The 12,006-nt window shown below is 43.1% G+C and overlaps 1 protein-coding gene across 1 annotated transcript in view; it reads right to left on the bottom strand.

Annotated features, from left to right (window-relative positions):
- LOC135748079 (uncharacterized) overlaps nucleotides 1–12,006 on the bottom strand; it is a 42,069-nt gene that overhangs the window by 9,537 nt on the left and 20,526 nt on the right. Inside the window, exons 4-7 of the mRNA XM_073813629.1 lie at nucleotides 11,693–11,809; nucleotides 10,576–10,902; nucleotides 9,492–9,803; nucleotides 8,448–8,780 (exon numbers count right to left, since the gene is read on the bottom strand). Of these exons, the coding sequence (XP_073669730.1) occupies nucleotides 8,448–8,780; nucleotides 9,492–9,803; nucleotides 10,576–10,902; nucleotides 11,693–11,809 (1,089 nt within the window). The remainder of the gene's footprint in view (nucleotides 1–8,447; nucleotides 8,781–9,491; nucleotides 9,804–10,575; nucleotides 10,903–11,692; nucleotides 11,810–12,006) is intronic.

Genomic DNA, 12,006 nt, shown 5'->3' with positions numbered 1-12,006 from the left:
CACAAAGTACATGAATGCGCAGCAGCACAAAAATGCTTTTAAATATGAAAGATTAAAGGATTGAATGTAAAAGATTATTATTGAGTCTCTTGGACATAAATGAGGACTAATTATGAGACGTTAGAAGGCGCAAAGAGCTGCTTCACCTGTAGCCTGGTAAGTAAATAAATGCTTTGCTTTAAACAAATGCATGTTTTTAAATGTTTTTTTAATGCTACCTCACGGATTTATTGTATATGATGACTCTGTACCTGCGGATATGGTGAGATGAGAAACATTTTTAAGTAATGCTTAAAAAAAAACTCTTTGCTAAAAAAACGCTGTCCAAAGTGCTGCTGTTTGTAAATTCTTTATCTCCTGTTTGTTATAAACAGGGTTTAAATTGGGCCGGGGCCGTCCGGGGCTAAGCCCCGGCACATAGGCTGAAGGTCGTGCTCTGCTTTTGCCAGTGTACTCGCTGCGCTGGTGCGTGTGTACTCGCTGCGCTGGTGTGTGTGTACTCGCTGCGCTGGTGCGTGTGCACTGACGTGAAGGGAATAATGTGTTTTTATTCATTATGGGGCATACTTACCAACGCAAGTTCAACGATTTGCGCGAGCAGATTACATACAAAGTCAATGCAAAGACGCAACCAGGCGCGTCCTTGCACAGGGTGATGAAAATGACGCGAATCGGCGCCGCGAAAACATGCGCTTTTCTCTTTAAATGCGTCTTCGCGCAAGTTATGCAACTCAAGCGAAAAAACTCAGAACTTCAAGAACGCGCTCTCACGCAGGATCATTTGACGAGAGAGAGAGACAGACAGAGAGAGAGAGAGAGAGACAGAGATAGAGAGACAGAGAGAGAGACAGAGAGAGAGACAGAGAGAGAGAGGTAATAATGGTGCCCACGTCGAGAAAACTTCATAGAAGACTAGAAACGTGTAAAGGATTAAAGTATGTATGTCACTCATCTAATTACATTATGTTAAGGATAACACTGGATATAACTCATTGTATAGTTTAATAAAATAATGTATTTTGATTACACAAATCAAACCTAACTATATGATTGTTTTAGCTGCTGACCAGCATAGGGAATCTCTATGGCTAATTTATAAGACATGTTGCAGTACTGTGTGTTGTACCTTTTCTTGTTAATTTAGTCTTTTGGGGTAGCCTATCTTATACCTAGAATTATTCAAGGAGGTTGATTCTTTTAACTTCCTTTAAAGTTTGATCAGTTGTGCATAATGACATGTGCAACAAATGGATATAGGGTGTCAAACTCATAGATTTGCATCATTTAAAATTCAGAAGCTCTTTTTAAAATATTTTGGGTCAATCTCTGGCACAGCTTTAAAGCTGAAACTTATCAAATCCTATCAGAGGTCCAGAATGTCATTGAAACACACCAGTGGCTTTGCTGTCATCAGTATTAAACATGTGTTAGGAATTTGGTCAGGTCAGCTCAGTCATGAACCATGGCTGTGTGTTTGTTGTTTGTGGAGCACATGGTCTTTGTTTGACATGTGTTTGGTGTCTCGTTTGTTACCCCCTCCTGTCGTTGACCTTAATTCATTCACTCATCACCACACCTGTTCCCTATGATTAAACACCATTTATATTCCCCTCATGTTTCCCTTTGTCTCTGTCAGACCGTGTTGTTCTCTTGTTCTAGCATTGCTGATATTTAAGTCTAGTCTTCCAGTCTTATTGTTTGTTCAAGTTTATCTTTTGATGATACTTTGATTTGGTTTAAGTTTAGTTTTTGTCCTTCGTTCTAGACTCCTTGCCTTTTTGTTTTTTTGCTGTTTTTTTCTTTCTTTTGTTCTTTTAGTTTGCCCACCAGTCTCATCCTCTCTCCTGCCTCTTCAGTCCAGTGGAGCCTCCCTGCCTCTTCAGTCCAGCCAGGATTCTCTACCTCTACTCTTCAGCCCAGCCTCTCTGCCTCTTCACCTCAACGCTCGCCACCCGGGTCGGATACAGGGTTTTCTGCTGACGCTGCCGTACACTGGGTTTCCAGTTGGCCTTGTAGTCAGCACTGACTTTGTCTTCCAGAGCCTATCAGCTATCAACTCCATCTCTGCTGGCATTGTCGTACACTGGGGTTCCAGTTGGCCTTGTAGTCAGCTCTGAGGATCTGGGTTCTCCGCCGGTCATCTGCCTGGTTGTTTCTGCCTATCCATTCAATCCTGGGCCAAGCTTTAAGAGACTTTTTATTGTTTTGCAACTTTATAATACATTTGTGTTTTACCTGCAATTGAGTCTCTCTTGTTCCTGACAGTACGGTCTGACCAAAATGGACTCAGCAGGTCAAGATCAGATTCGCCAAGCTCTCGCCCAGCAAGGTGCACTCTTAGGACAACAGGCCACCCAGCTCGATGCTGCTCTACGAGAGGTAGTCCAACTCTCTACCCGGGTGGCGGAGCTCAACATTCGGATTGAGGAGATCCAACGGGGCGCTGCTGCCAGTCCTGCATCCACGGAATCATCAGCTGTTTCTCGTCACGAGCCTGAACCCCATGCCAACAACCCGCCCGTTTATGATGGGGATCCTAATTCCTGTCGGGCATTTTTGTCTCAGTGCTCCTTGGTGTTTGCTTTGCAACCTCGTCGCTACCCCACAGAGAGATCAAAGGTAGCTTATGTTCTAACACTATTGTCTGGCCGTTCGATCGCTCTGCCAGAGGAGAGGAAGCAGCATCTTGTTTGACACGCCTGTCTCAAGGGCCTCATTCTGTGACTGAGTATGAGTATTCCATTACTTTCAAGACTTTGGCAGCCTCTTGTGAATGGAATGAGGCCGCTCTTCATTCTCGTTACCTGGAGGGGCTGGCTGATTCCATCCAGGATGAGATCATGGGACTGGAGTTACCCAGCAGTCTGGATTCTATTATAGCCCTTGCACTGCGTGTTGAGACTCGTCTCTGTCGGCGTGAACACTGGCGCCGCCTCCATTCGTTTTTAGATGGAGGTTGAGAATACCTCTCTGGTACCTGCGGTTTCACCAGCTACTTCCTCGCCCACAGCTCCTGAGCCCATGCAGGTGGGGCGACTTCGTCTAACTCCCCAGCAAAGACAAGACCGTTTGACTCGGGCGCTATGCCTGTACTGTGGGAAGGCTGGCCACATTGCCATTAGATGTCCAGTAAAAGCCCGAGTCCACCCGTAATTCAGGGAGTGGGCCTGGTGGGTACTGGTGGGCCGTCTTCCTTCTTTTCCCTGTTCTCTGACTCATTTGGACGTTTCTCTCTTCTTTAAGGAGTCCAACCATCAAGTTCTGGCTCTGCTGGATTCCGGGGCGGAAGGAAACTTCATCGATTATGCCATAACTAAGCAGTGGGGTATACCCTTACTCCCCATCTCATCACCTGTTCATGCCTGGTCCCTGGAGGGTCGTCTAATTTCTGTTATCACTCACTGCACTCCCCGGGTAGGTCTAGTTGTGTCGGGCAATCATCGTGAGGGAATTCAGTTGCTAGTGATGAAATCACCTCATGCCCCCATTATTTTGGGGCATCCCTGGCTGAAGCAGCACAATCCTCATGTTGATTGGTCAGGCAATTCTATTTTGGCTTGGAGTCCGTCTTGCCATGGTTCATGTCTGGGTGCGGCTACTTCTTCTGTGTCTTGTTCTTCTGTGTTTCAGGTGGAGGCTGCCGACGTCTCCAGGGTGCCGGGGGAGTATTTGGATCTTCGTCTGGTTTTCTCCAAGTCTCGAGCCACATCTCTTCCTCCTCAACGGCCGTATGACTGTGCCATCAATCTCCTCCCCGGCACTTCTCCGCCTAAGGGTCTTTTATTTTCCCTGTCTGGTCCTGAAAGAGAGGCTATGGAGAAATAAATTCAAGAATCTCTCAAAGCTGGTCTCATCCGTCCCTCCTCATCTCCGGCGGGTGCAGGTTTCTTCTTCGTGTAGAAGAGGGATGGCTCCCTGCGGCCTTGCATTGATTATTGAGGTTTGAACGACATTACAGTTAAGAACAGGTATCCCCTACCTCTTATGTCTTCTGCCTTTGAACTCTTGCAGGGAGCACAGGTCTTCACCAAATTAGACCTCCGCAATGCTTATCATCTGGTTCGGATCCGAGAGGGAGTTGAGTGGAAGACAGCCTTCAACACCCCATGGGGCATTTTGAATACCTGGTCCTTCCCTTCGGGCTTACTAATGCCCCCGCTGTCTTCCAGGCTCTGGTGAACGATGTGTTGAGAGACATGATCAATCAGTTTCTCTTTGTGTACCTGGATGATATTTTGATTTTTTCCCCATCTAAGCAGGTACACACTCAACATGTCCGCAGAGTCCTTCAACGGCTGCTGGAGAACCAGCTCTTTGTCAAGGCGGAGAAGTGTGAATTCCACAAAGAGTCAGTTTCGTTCCTGGGACATATCATTGCGGTGGGAGAGATTAGACCCGATCCTGCTAAGGTAAGGGCCGTTGCCGAGTGGCCAGTCCCCGACTCTAGAAAGGCTCTGCAGCGATTCCTGGGCTTCGTCAACTTCTACCGGCGATTTATCAGGAACTTTGGTCAGGTAGCTGCACCCCTTACAGCACTCACCTCCTCTAAGGTTCAGTTTAAGTAGAATGATAGAGCTCAGGAGGCCTTTGATAAGCTTAAGTCCCGTTTTGTCACTGCTCCTGTGCTTTCTGTTCCAGATCCTGACCTCCAGTTCATTGTTGAGGTGGATGCTTCCAATGTCGGGGTAGGCGCGGTCTTATCTCAGCGTTCACCCAAAGATGGGAAGGTGCATCCGTGTGCCTTTTTCTCCCACCGGCTCAGCCCAGCCGAACGCAACTATGACATAGGGAATCGGGAGTTGTTGGCAGACAGGTTGGCATTGGGTGAGTGGCGCCACTGGTTGGAGGGAGCAGTACAACCCTTCCTGGTTTGGACGGATCATAAGAATTTGGAATACATCCGTTCAGCCAGGAGGGTTAGTTCACGGCAGGCCCGCTGGGCACTCTTCTTTGGCCGGTTTAACTTTACCCTCTCGTATCGGCCAGGTCCCAAGAATGTTAAGCCTGATGCGCTCTCTCGTTTGTTCGAGCCTCCTGAGGGGGAGAGTCCGATTGAGACCATCCTCCCAGAAAGTGTGGTGGTGGGCTCTCTTTCTTGGGAGATTGAGAGGCGGGTTAGGGAGGCTGGTCGAGAGGTTGAAGTGCCGGGGGGGTGTCCAGCGGGTCAGATGTTTGTGCTGGAGGTGCTGCGACCTGATGTCCTCCGGTGGGGTCATGAGTCCAAGCTGGTCTGTCACCCAGGTGTTCGCAGAACGATGACTGCCATCCGTCAACGATTCTGGTGGCCTTCTATGCAGGTCGACATCAGGCAGTTTGTGTTGGCTTGTTCTGTATGCACCCAGAACAAGAGTTCTAATCAGCCTCCCGTTGGTCTGCTCCAGCCCCTTCCCATTCCCTCTCGTCCATGGTCACATATTGCTCTAGACTTTGTCACAGGGCTTCCCTTGTCGAGAGGTAACACTGTTATACTGACAGTGGTGGACCGCTTCTCCAAAGCAGTTCATTTCATCCCACTTCCCAAACTCCCCACTGCTAAAGAGACTGCTGAAATCATGGTTGAACATGTCTTCCGTATTCATGGTCTTCCTGTTGACCTGGTTTCAGATAGGGGTCCCCAGTTTGTCTTACGGTTTTGGAAGGAGTTCTGTTGAGAGATCGGGGCCTCTGCGAGTCTGTCGTCTGGTTTCCATCCTCAGACCAATGGGCAGTGTGAACGAGCCAACCAGGATCTCGAAAGAGCCCTCCGCTGCCTGTCGTCTCATAATCCGAACTCCTGGTGTCAACAACTACCTTGGATTGAGTATGCCCATAACTCCTTACCTGTGGCATCGACAGGTATGTCCCCATTTCAGACATCTTTAGGTTATCAACCCCCTCTGTTTCCTTCACAGGAACCTGACGCTGCTGTTCCATCTGCCTTTGCCTTTGTCCAGAGGTGTCGTCGCACCTGGAGGAAGGCGGAGAAGGTCCTGCCCCAGACCTCAAGACGGAACAAAGCAGCCGCTGACAGACATCGGACCCAGCAACCCAACTATATCTGTGGTCAACGAGTATGGCTTTCCACTAAGGACTTGCCTCTCAGGGGCTCATCTCCTAAGCTAGCTCCTAAGTTCATTGGGCCATACCGGATCACTAAGGTGCTCAGTCCGGTGACTGTCAAGCTCAAGCTTCCCCCTGTTCTTGGTCGGGTTCACCCTGTATTTCATGTGTCCAGGGTTAAACCTGTGTTGTCTTCTCCCCACAGTACTCCTGTCTCTGCCCCTGCCCCCCTCCCCCACTCATGGTGGATGGCTCTCCTGCTTATGCTTTACGGAGAATCCTGGCTGTGCGACGTCGTGGTAGGGGCTTTCAGTACCTGGTGGACTGGGAGGGTTACGGTTCTGAGGAGAGGTCATGGGTTCCAGGACGTGACATCTTGGACCAGTTGTTGATCCAGGACTTCCGCCGGCATCATGGTCCTCTTCCTGGGACGTCTGGTGACGTTCCTGGGGGAGGGGGTACTGTTAGGAATTTGGTCAGGTCAGCTCAGTCATGAACCATGGTTGTGTTTGTTGTTTGTGGAGCACATGGTCTTTGTTTGACATGTGTTTGGTGTCTCGTTTGTTACCCCGCCCACTCGTTGACCTTAATTCATTCACTCATCACCACACCTGTTCCTTATGATTAAACACCATTTATATTCCCCTCGTGTTTCCCTTTGTCTCTGTCAGACCGTGTTGTTCTCTTGTTCTAGCATTGCTGATCTTTAAGTCTAGTCTTCCAGTCTTATTGTTTGTTCAAGTTTATCTTTTGTTGATACTTTGATTTGGTTTAAGTTTAGTTTTTGTCCTTCGTTCTAGACTCCTTGCCTTTTTGTTTTTTTGCTGTTTTTTTTCTTTCTTTTGTTCTTTTAGTTTGCCCACCAGTCTCATCCTCTCTCCTGCCTCTTCAGTCCAGTCGAGCCTCCCTGCCTCTTCAGTCCAGCCAGGATTCTCTACCTCTACTCTTCAGCCCAGCCTCTCTGCCTCTTCACCTCAACGCTCGCCACCCGGGTCGGATACAGGGTTCTCTGCTGACGCTGCCGTACACTGGGTTTCCAGTTGGTCTTGCTGGTCTTGCTGGACTGACTGCACTTTTAACTCAAGTCACGTTTAATTCTGTTTTATTCTTTTTAACATTTTAAAGTGTTTTTATTAAAATCACATTTATTTTCTGTAAATTGTTATTCTAAATTCCCATGTATCTTTGTTTTTATTGTGATTTTATTGTGAATCTATTATTTTTACATTTTCTTTTTTCTCTTTTATATATTGTTTTCTCATTTCTATGTAATATGTATAATGTGTATGTGTATGAAATGTGCTATACAAATAAACTTGCCTTGCCTTGCCTTGCCTTGCCTTGCCTTGTAGTCAGCACTGACTTTGTCTCCCAGAGCCTATCATCTATCAACTCCATCTCTGCTGGCATTGTCGTACACTGGGGTTCCAGTTGGCCTTGTAGTCAGCTCTGAGGATGTGGGTTCTCCGCCGGTCATCTGCTTGGTTGTTTCTGCCTATCCATCCAATCCTGGGCCGAGCTTTAAGAGACTTTTCATTGTTTTGCAAATTTATAATAAATTTGTGTTTTACCTGCAATTGAGTCTCTCTCTTGTTCCTGACAACATGTTACCCCTTGAAGTACCCCTCCCCGCAGAGCCCCCCCCCCCCCACACACACACACACACTTAACAAATCCCAGTTTAACCCCTGGTTACAATTAAAGTATTTTTAGAGTACAAACCTTATCTTACATACTTGTAAATAATTTTTTGATGATATTGGATAGGCATACATTTAAAGCAATTACAAGCCTGCTTTTTGACTTCCATGACTAAAAGAAAACGGGTTTTAAAGGTTTTAATAAAAAATAACAATTTCAATACAAGTGAAAAACAACACAATTATTAAAAATTAATCTTAAACTGGGGGTCTTCTTTCTCCGCTTAGTTTTTCAGTTTACAAAGTCATCTAAATAGGGATTAGACATAGCGCCAGCGCAATTTGCTTTTAAAGGGGATGAGAGCATTGGTTTACTGCACGTTACGCCCAAAATACTCCCATTACAATAGGACCTACCCTTTTCGACCATGCGCTCGGCGCACAAACCATTTTTCCCGTTTAAATTAGCAAAAGTGGATTCAGACACGCCCATTTACACTGTGTTAGATTTTGACTTGAAACAGTTGCATATTGAATTTAAATTTAGCTTATCCTTCCTATTTTGTTGTTTTTTTGGGGGCGTGTTAGAGTGGGATTCTATTAGGTGGTCCTCAGAAAAAAATTGGAAGATAAAGTGGTCCTTGGGCTGGAAAAGTTTGAGAAACACTGATCTAAAGCAATAAAATAAAAATCTATTAAATATAACTTGATTTAGTGCAAGTGTTTGTTGTTTATTTCAGAATTATGTGAAAGATTTTAATATCTCACCATAGAGAGAAACTTTGTATTTCTTGTATGTGTTTTCTCCGTTCCTGATGATCTGTAGTTTATAAAGTCCTGTGAGTTCAGTGTTAATGTGTCTGATGGTGAGAGATCCAGTCTGATCCAGATCTAGTTTGTTTTTAAATCTCCCTTCAACAACATCATAAAGTGTCTTCTTCTCATCAGCAGCAATCCAACCATTTTTCTTCTGAAATTTAGCTATGAGATTGTCTTCAGGTCCAAACATCCACAATATCTGATCATCAATCTGTATATCAGTAAGATCAGTGGGTAGTCTGACAGATTCTCCCTCCATCACTGACATTTCCGTCCATTTCTCTACATTTCATCACAACACCACAAATTCAAATATACATAAACACATTAATAAACATGTCGCATTTATTAGATTATCAGTATTCAGTAGGTTGGTCCTTATCATTTTTTTTATGTTCACCTCTCACCCACTAAATGTTTTAGGATATCAATAAAAACACACTTTAATCCAGTTTTGAATTGTTCCTACAATATCTAGAGGTTGCTCAAAGCCTTTGAATATTTCAGAAATCACATATTTTTGCAAAAATTGTATCATTTAAAAACGCACAACACACATAAAACTTGCTTCTTGGAAGGTAACATTGTTCTAGTTATTTCAGTCTCTTTTGATCCAAGTAACCATATAGCTTGATTCGTGTCGCTTCAGCCATTGTCTTGTCTATTGTGCTTCATTCAAATTGAAGCTTTCTTGCTTTGAAAGACATATCACGAACAGGAGTTTTAATTGCATGGAGCAGGCTCAAATAAGTCCATTGCTGCCATAAGTATATATTATTAAACAATCATACATGCTAGCACAAAGTATCACATAATACGGGAATGTGTTAAACTTCAAAGGTCTTGAGCAAACCTCTAAATATTAATTAATATTTAAAAAAAAAAACAATTTTTTTTATTCAAACATATTGGTGGGGTGAGAGCATGAACTTCTAAAAGTTGAAAATTAAGGACCACCCTAGTATTCATTTAAAAAAGATTTGAGCTACTCACGCTCTACGAGAAAACTGAATTTCTTATATGAAGTTATATTTTGGTTCTTAATCTGTAGTTCATAAACTCCAGAGTCTGAGTTTTTAATGTTTGTGATGATGAGAGATCCAGTCTGATTATTTAGCGTCAGTCTGTTTTTGAACATCTCATCATCATCACAGTTTATTGAGATCTCATCATTACTCTTTCCATTTCTTACAGCTATCATGACATCTTTAGTTTCAGATCTCCACTGTATCTGATCATCATCCTGTAGTTCAGAAATGCCCGTCTGTAGTTCAACAGATTCTCCTTCTGTGACATTTAGTGTTTCTACGATTTAAAAAATAAAGAAATATTGACACATGAGTAAAATATATAACAGGTGCACAAATCTTATGACATCAGCACTAAATTCATGTTTCTATTACGTTCTTACACAGACTGATAACATCTACACATTTTGACACTCTAAGGGTCAGATTTACTAAATGGGGCAAATTAGCATGTTCACAAAAAAAGGTGCATATGGGAGTGGTAATATCTGTGGGTTATTTACTAAAAAGTTGCAAATTAAATAACACAGGCGCAACAGCAAATTTCCATAATTAACAACATAATCTACTAAGAGCAGCGCAAATTAGTTCAAGGTCGGAAAGTAGTTCAAGGTCTCAAATAAGCAGAGCTGATCTTGAGTTCAGCACCACCGACATCACAGCGGAAAATGTGGGGTGTAATCCCAGCTAATAAAGCCATAGGACACTGAAAGAACTGAAGGACAGAATTCTACTAAATTCTATTTTATTTCTTTTAGCAAATGAAAAATAACATGGCTTGGCATTTTTTTAAATAATATGTTCCTCTTGCATTCCAAATAAACTATTACATGTTAAAACAATCCTCTGCATAGTATCACACACTCTCTGATCTCCTTGATGCCTCTTTTTTTAGCAATAATTGCAGCCATTTCAAGCAAAGTAATTTAAAACATGCTTTTTTCAGCGTTAAATAATGGTACAAATACCAGTAATATGCAAACATTAGTATATCTGGCCCTATATATTATCAGATAATTAAAAAAATGTGGAGAATTTGAACTTCTCACCATGGACAACAACTTTGAATGTCTTATATTTGGTGATTCTGTTAATTCTGGTTCTGCTGGTGATCTTCATGTGATAATCTCCAGAGTTCCTGATTCTTATATCTGTGATGGTGAGATCTCCAGTCTTCTTATTCAGATGAAGTTTGTTTTTGAACCTCTCATCATCAACATATGAGACATCATTGGTCTTTTTGTGATTCTGAGCGATCATGTGGTCATTGTCTCCAAACCTCCAAATTATTTCATGATCTTTGGGATCATATTCAGTGATCTCAGTTTTCAATGTGGCAGAATTTCCCTCAATCACTGACACAATCTCCATTTCATCTGTCTCAGACAAACAGAAAACATTCAGGGTTTTATACGTCCAAGTTATCTGACAGGACTGAAATTTCAAAAGACATTTAGACAACAAAGCATCTTACTTTCAAGCTGGTAAATAATGGCCTAAAATTTGGCATTTTGAGAAAATCATCTTTTAAATTAAACTATTGTTTCCACCTGTCTATTCAATTTTATTTATATAGCACTTTTAACTTTTTTTAATCTGACCAAAGAAGAACAAACATCTCTACTATATTGTTTATGAAACAATGCAGATAATTAAGTAAAGTTCTAAATGTAGGTTCGAGAGGAGCCTAAACATTTAGCCCGTCAGTTATTTTTAAGAGTGTATGTTAGGCAGTCTCAGTGCCTCTGCATCCAGTTGCAATTCTTCCAGTATCCCTCCTCCTTCTCCTCCCCATCTCCTCCTTCACTGCTCTTTCTTCTGGGCAGATCACTTGGGGCTTGAGCCCTAGCCTTGGCATTGGTTCTCAACTCCAGGCCTTGGACCCCCCTCCGAGAATGTTTTAGATGTCTCCTTATGTTTGGTTGGGGCTGAACTCACCCCGGGTGTTTTATATATGGAGACATCTAAAATGTTCTGGGTAAGAGCGCTAAGGAACCACTGTGATAAGGCTAACAACATCGACATGTAACCTGCAGTTTGTAAAAAGCTGTTGGCCACCAGAGGGCGCTCTATCCCTTACAAACAGACTATGAGGCTGTTACTTTTTGTCTCACTCTAATGAAAAAAAAAAATTTTATTGCTGTTTTATCTTGAGATTAAACTTACATTGGAGTTCAGAGACCCTGCGACGATACAAAATCCAACCAGCAGCAATAACAGCAGCAATAATCAGGAGAAAGAAAAAAATTAATCCTGCTATACCACCTGAAGACAATCCAGCTCCTATAATGATAAAGAGAGACACTTAGATTAAATATACACATTCCTGCAATGAGTTTCAGAAGAGTAAAAAAATCTAATTATTTAATGCTCTTATTTTAAAGCCCCCCAACCTACAAAATGTGTTTTAAATGTGTTTCTAGCAGAAAATTAATCGCCAGTATGTGCAGAAACACACTGAAAAAAACAACTTGTAAAAT

Source organism: Paramisgurnus dabryanus, chromosome 24, assembly GCF_030506205.2.
Source record: "Paramisgurnus dabryanus chromosome 24, PD_genome_1.1, whole genome shotgun sequence".
Lineage (NCBI taxonomy): Eukaryota > Metazoa > Chordata > Actinopteri > Cypriniformes > Cobitidae > Paramisgurnus > Paramisgurnus dabryanus.
Note: the sequence above shows the minus strand (reverse complement) of the source record. Positions and strands in the feature narration are given on the sequence as shown.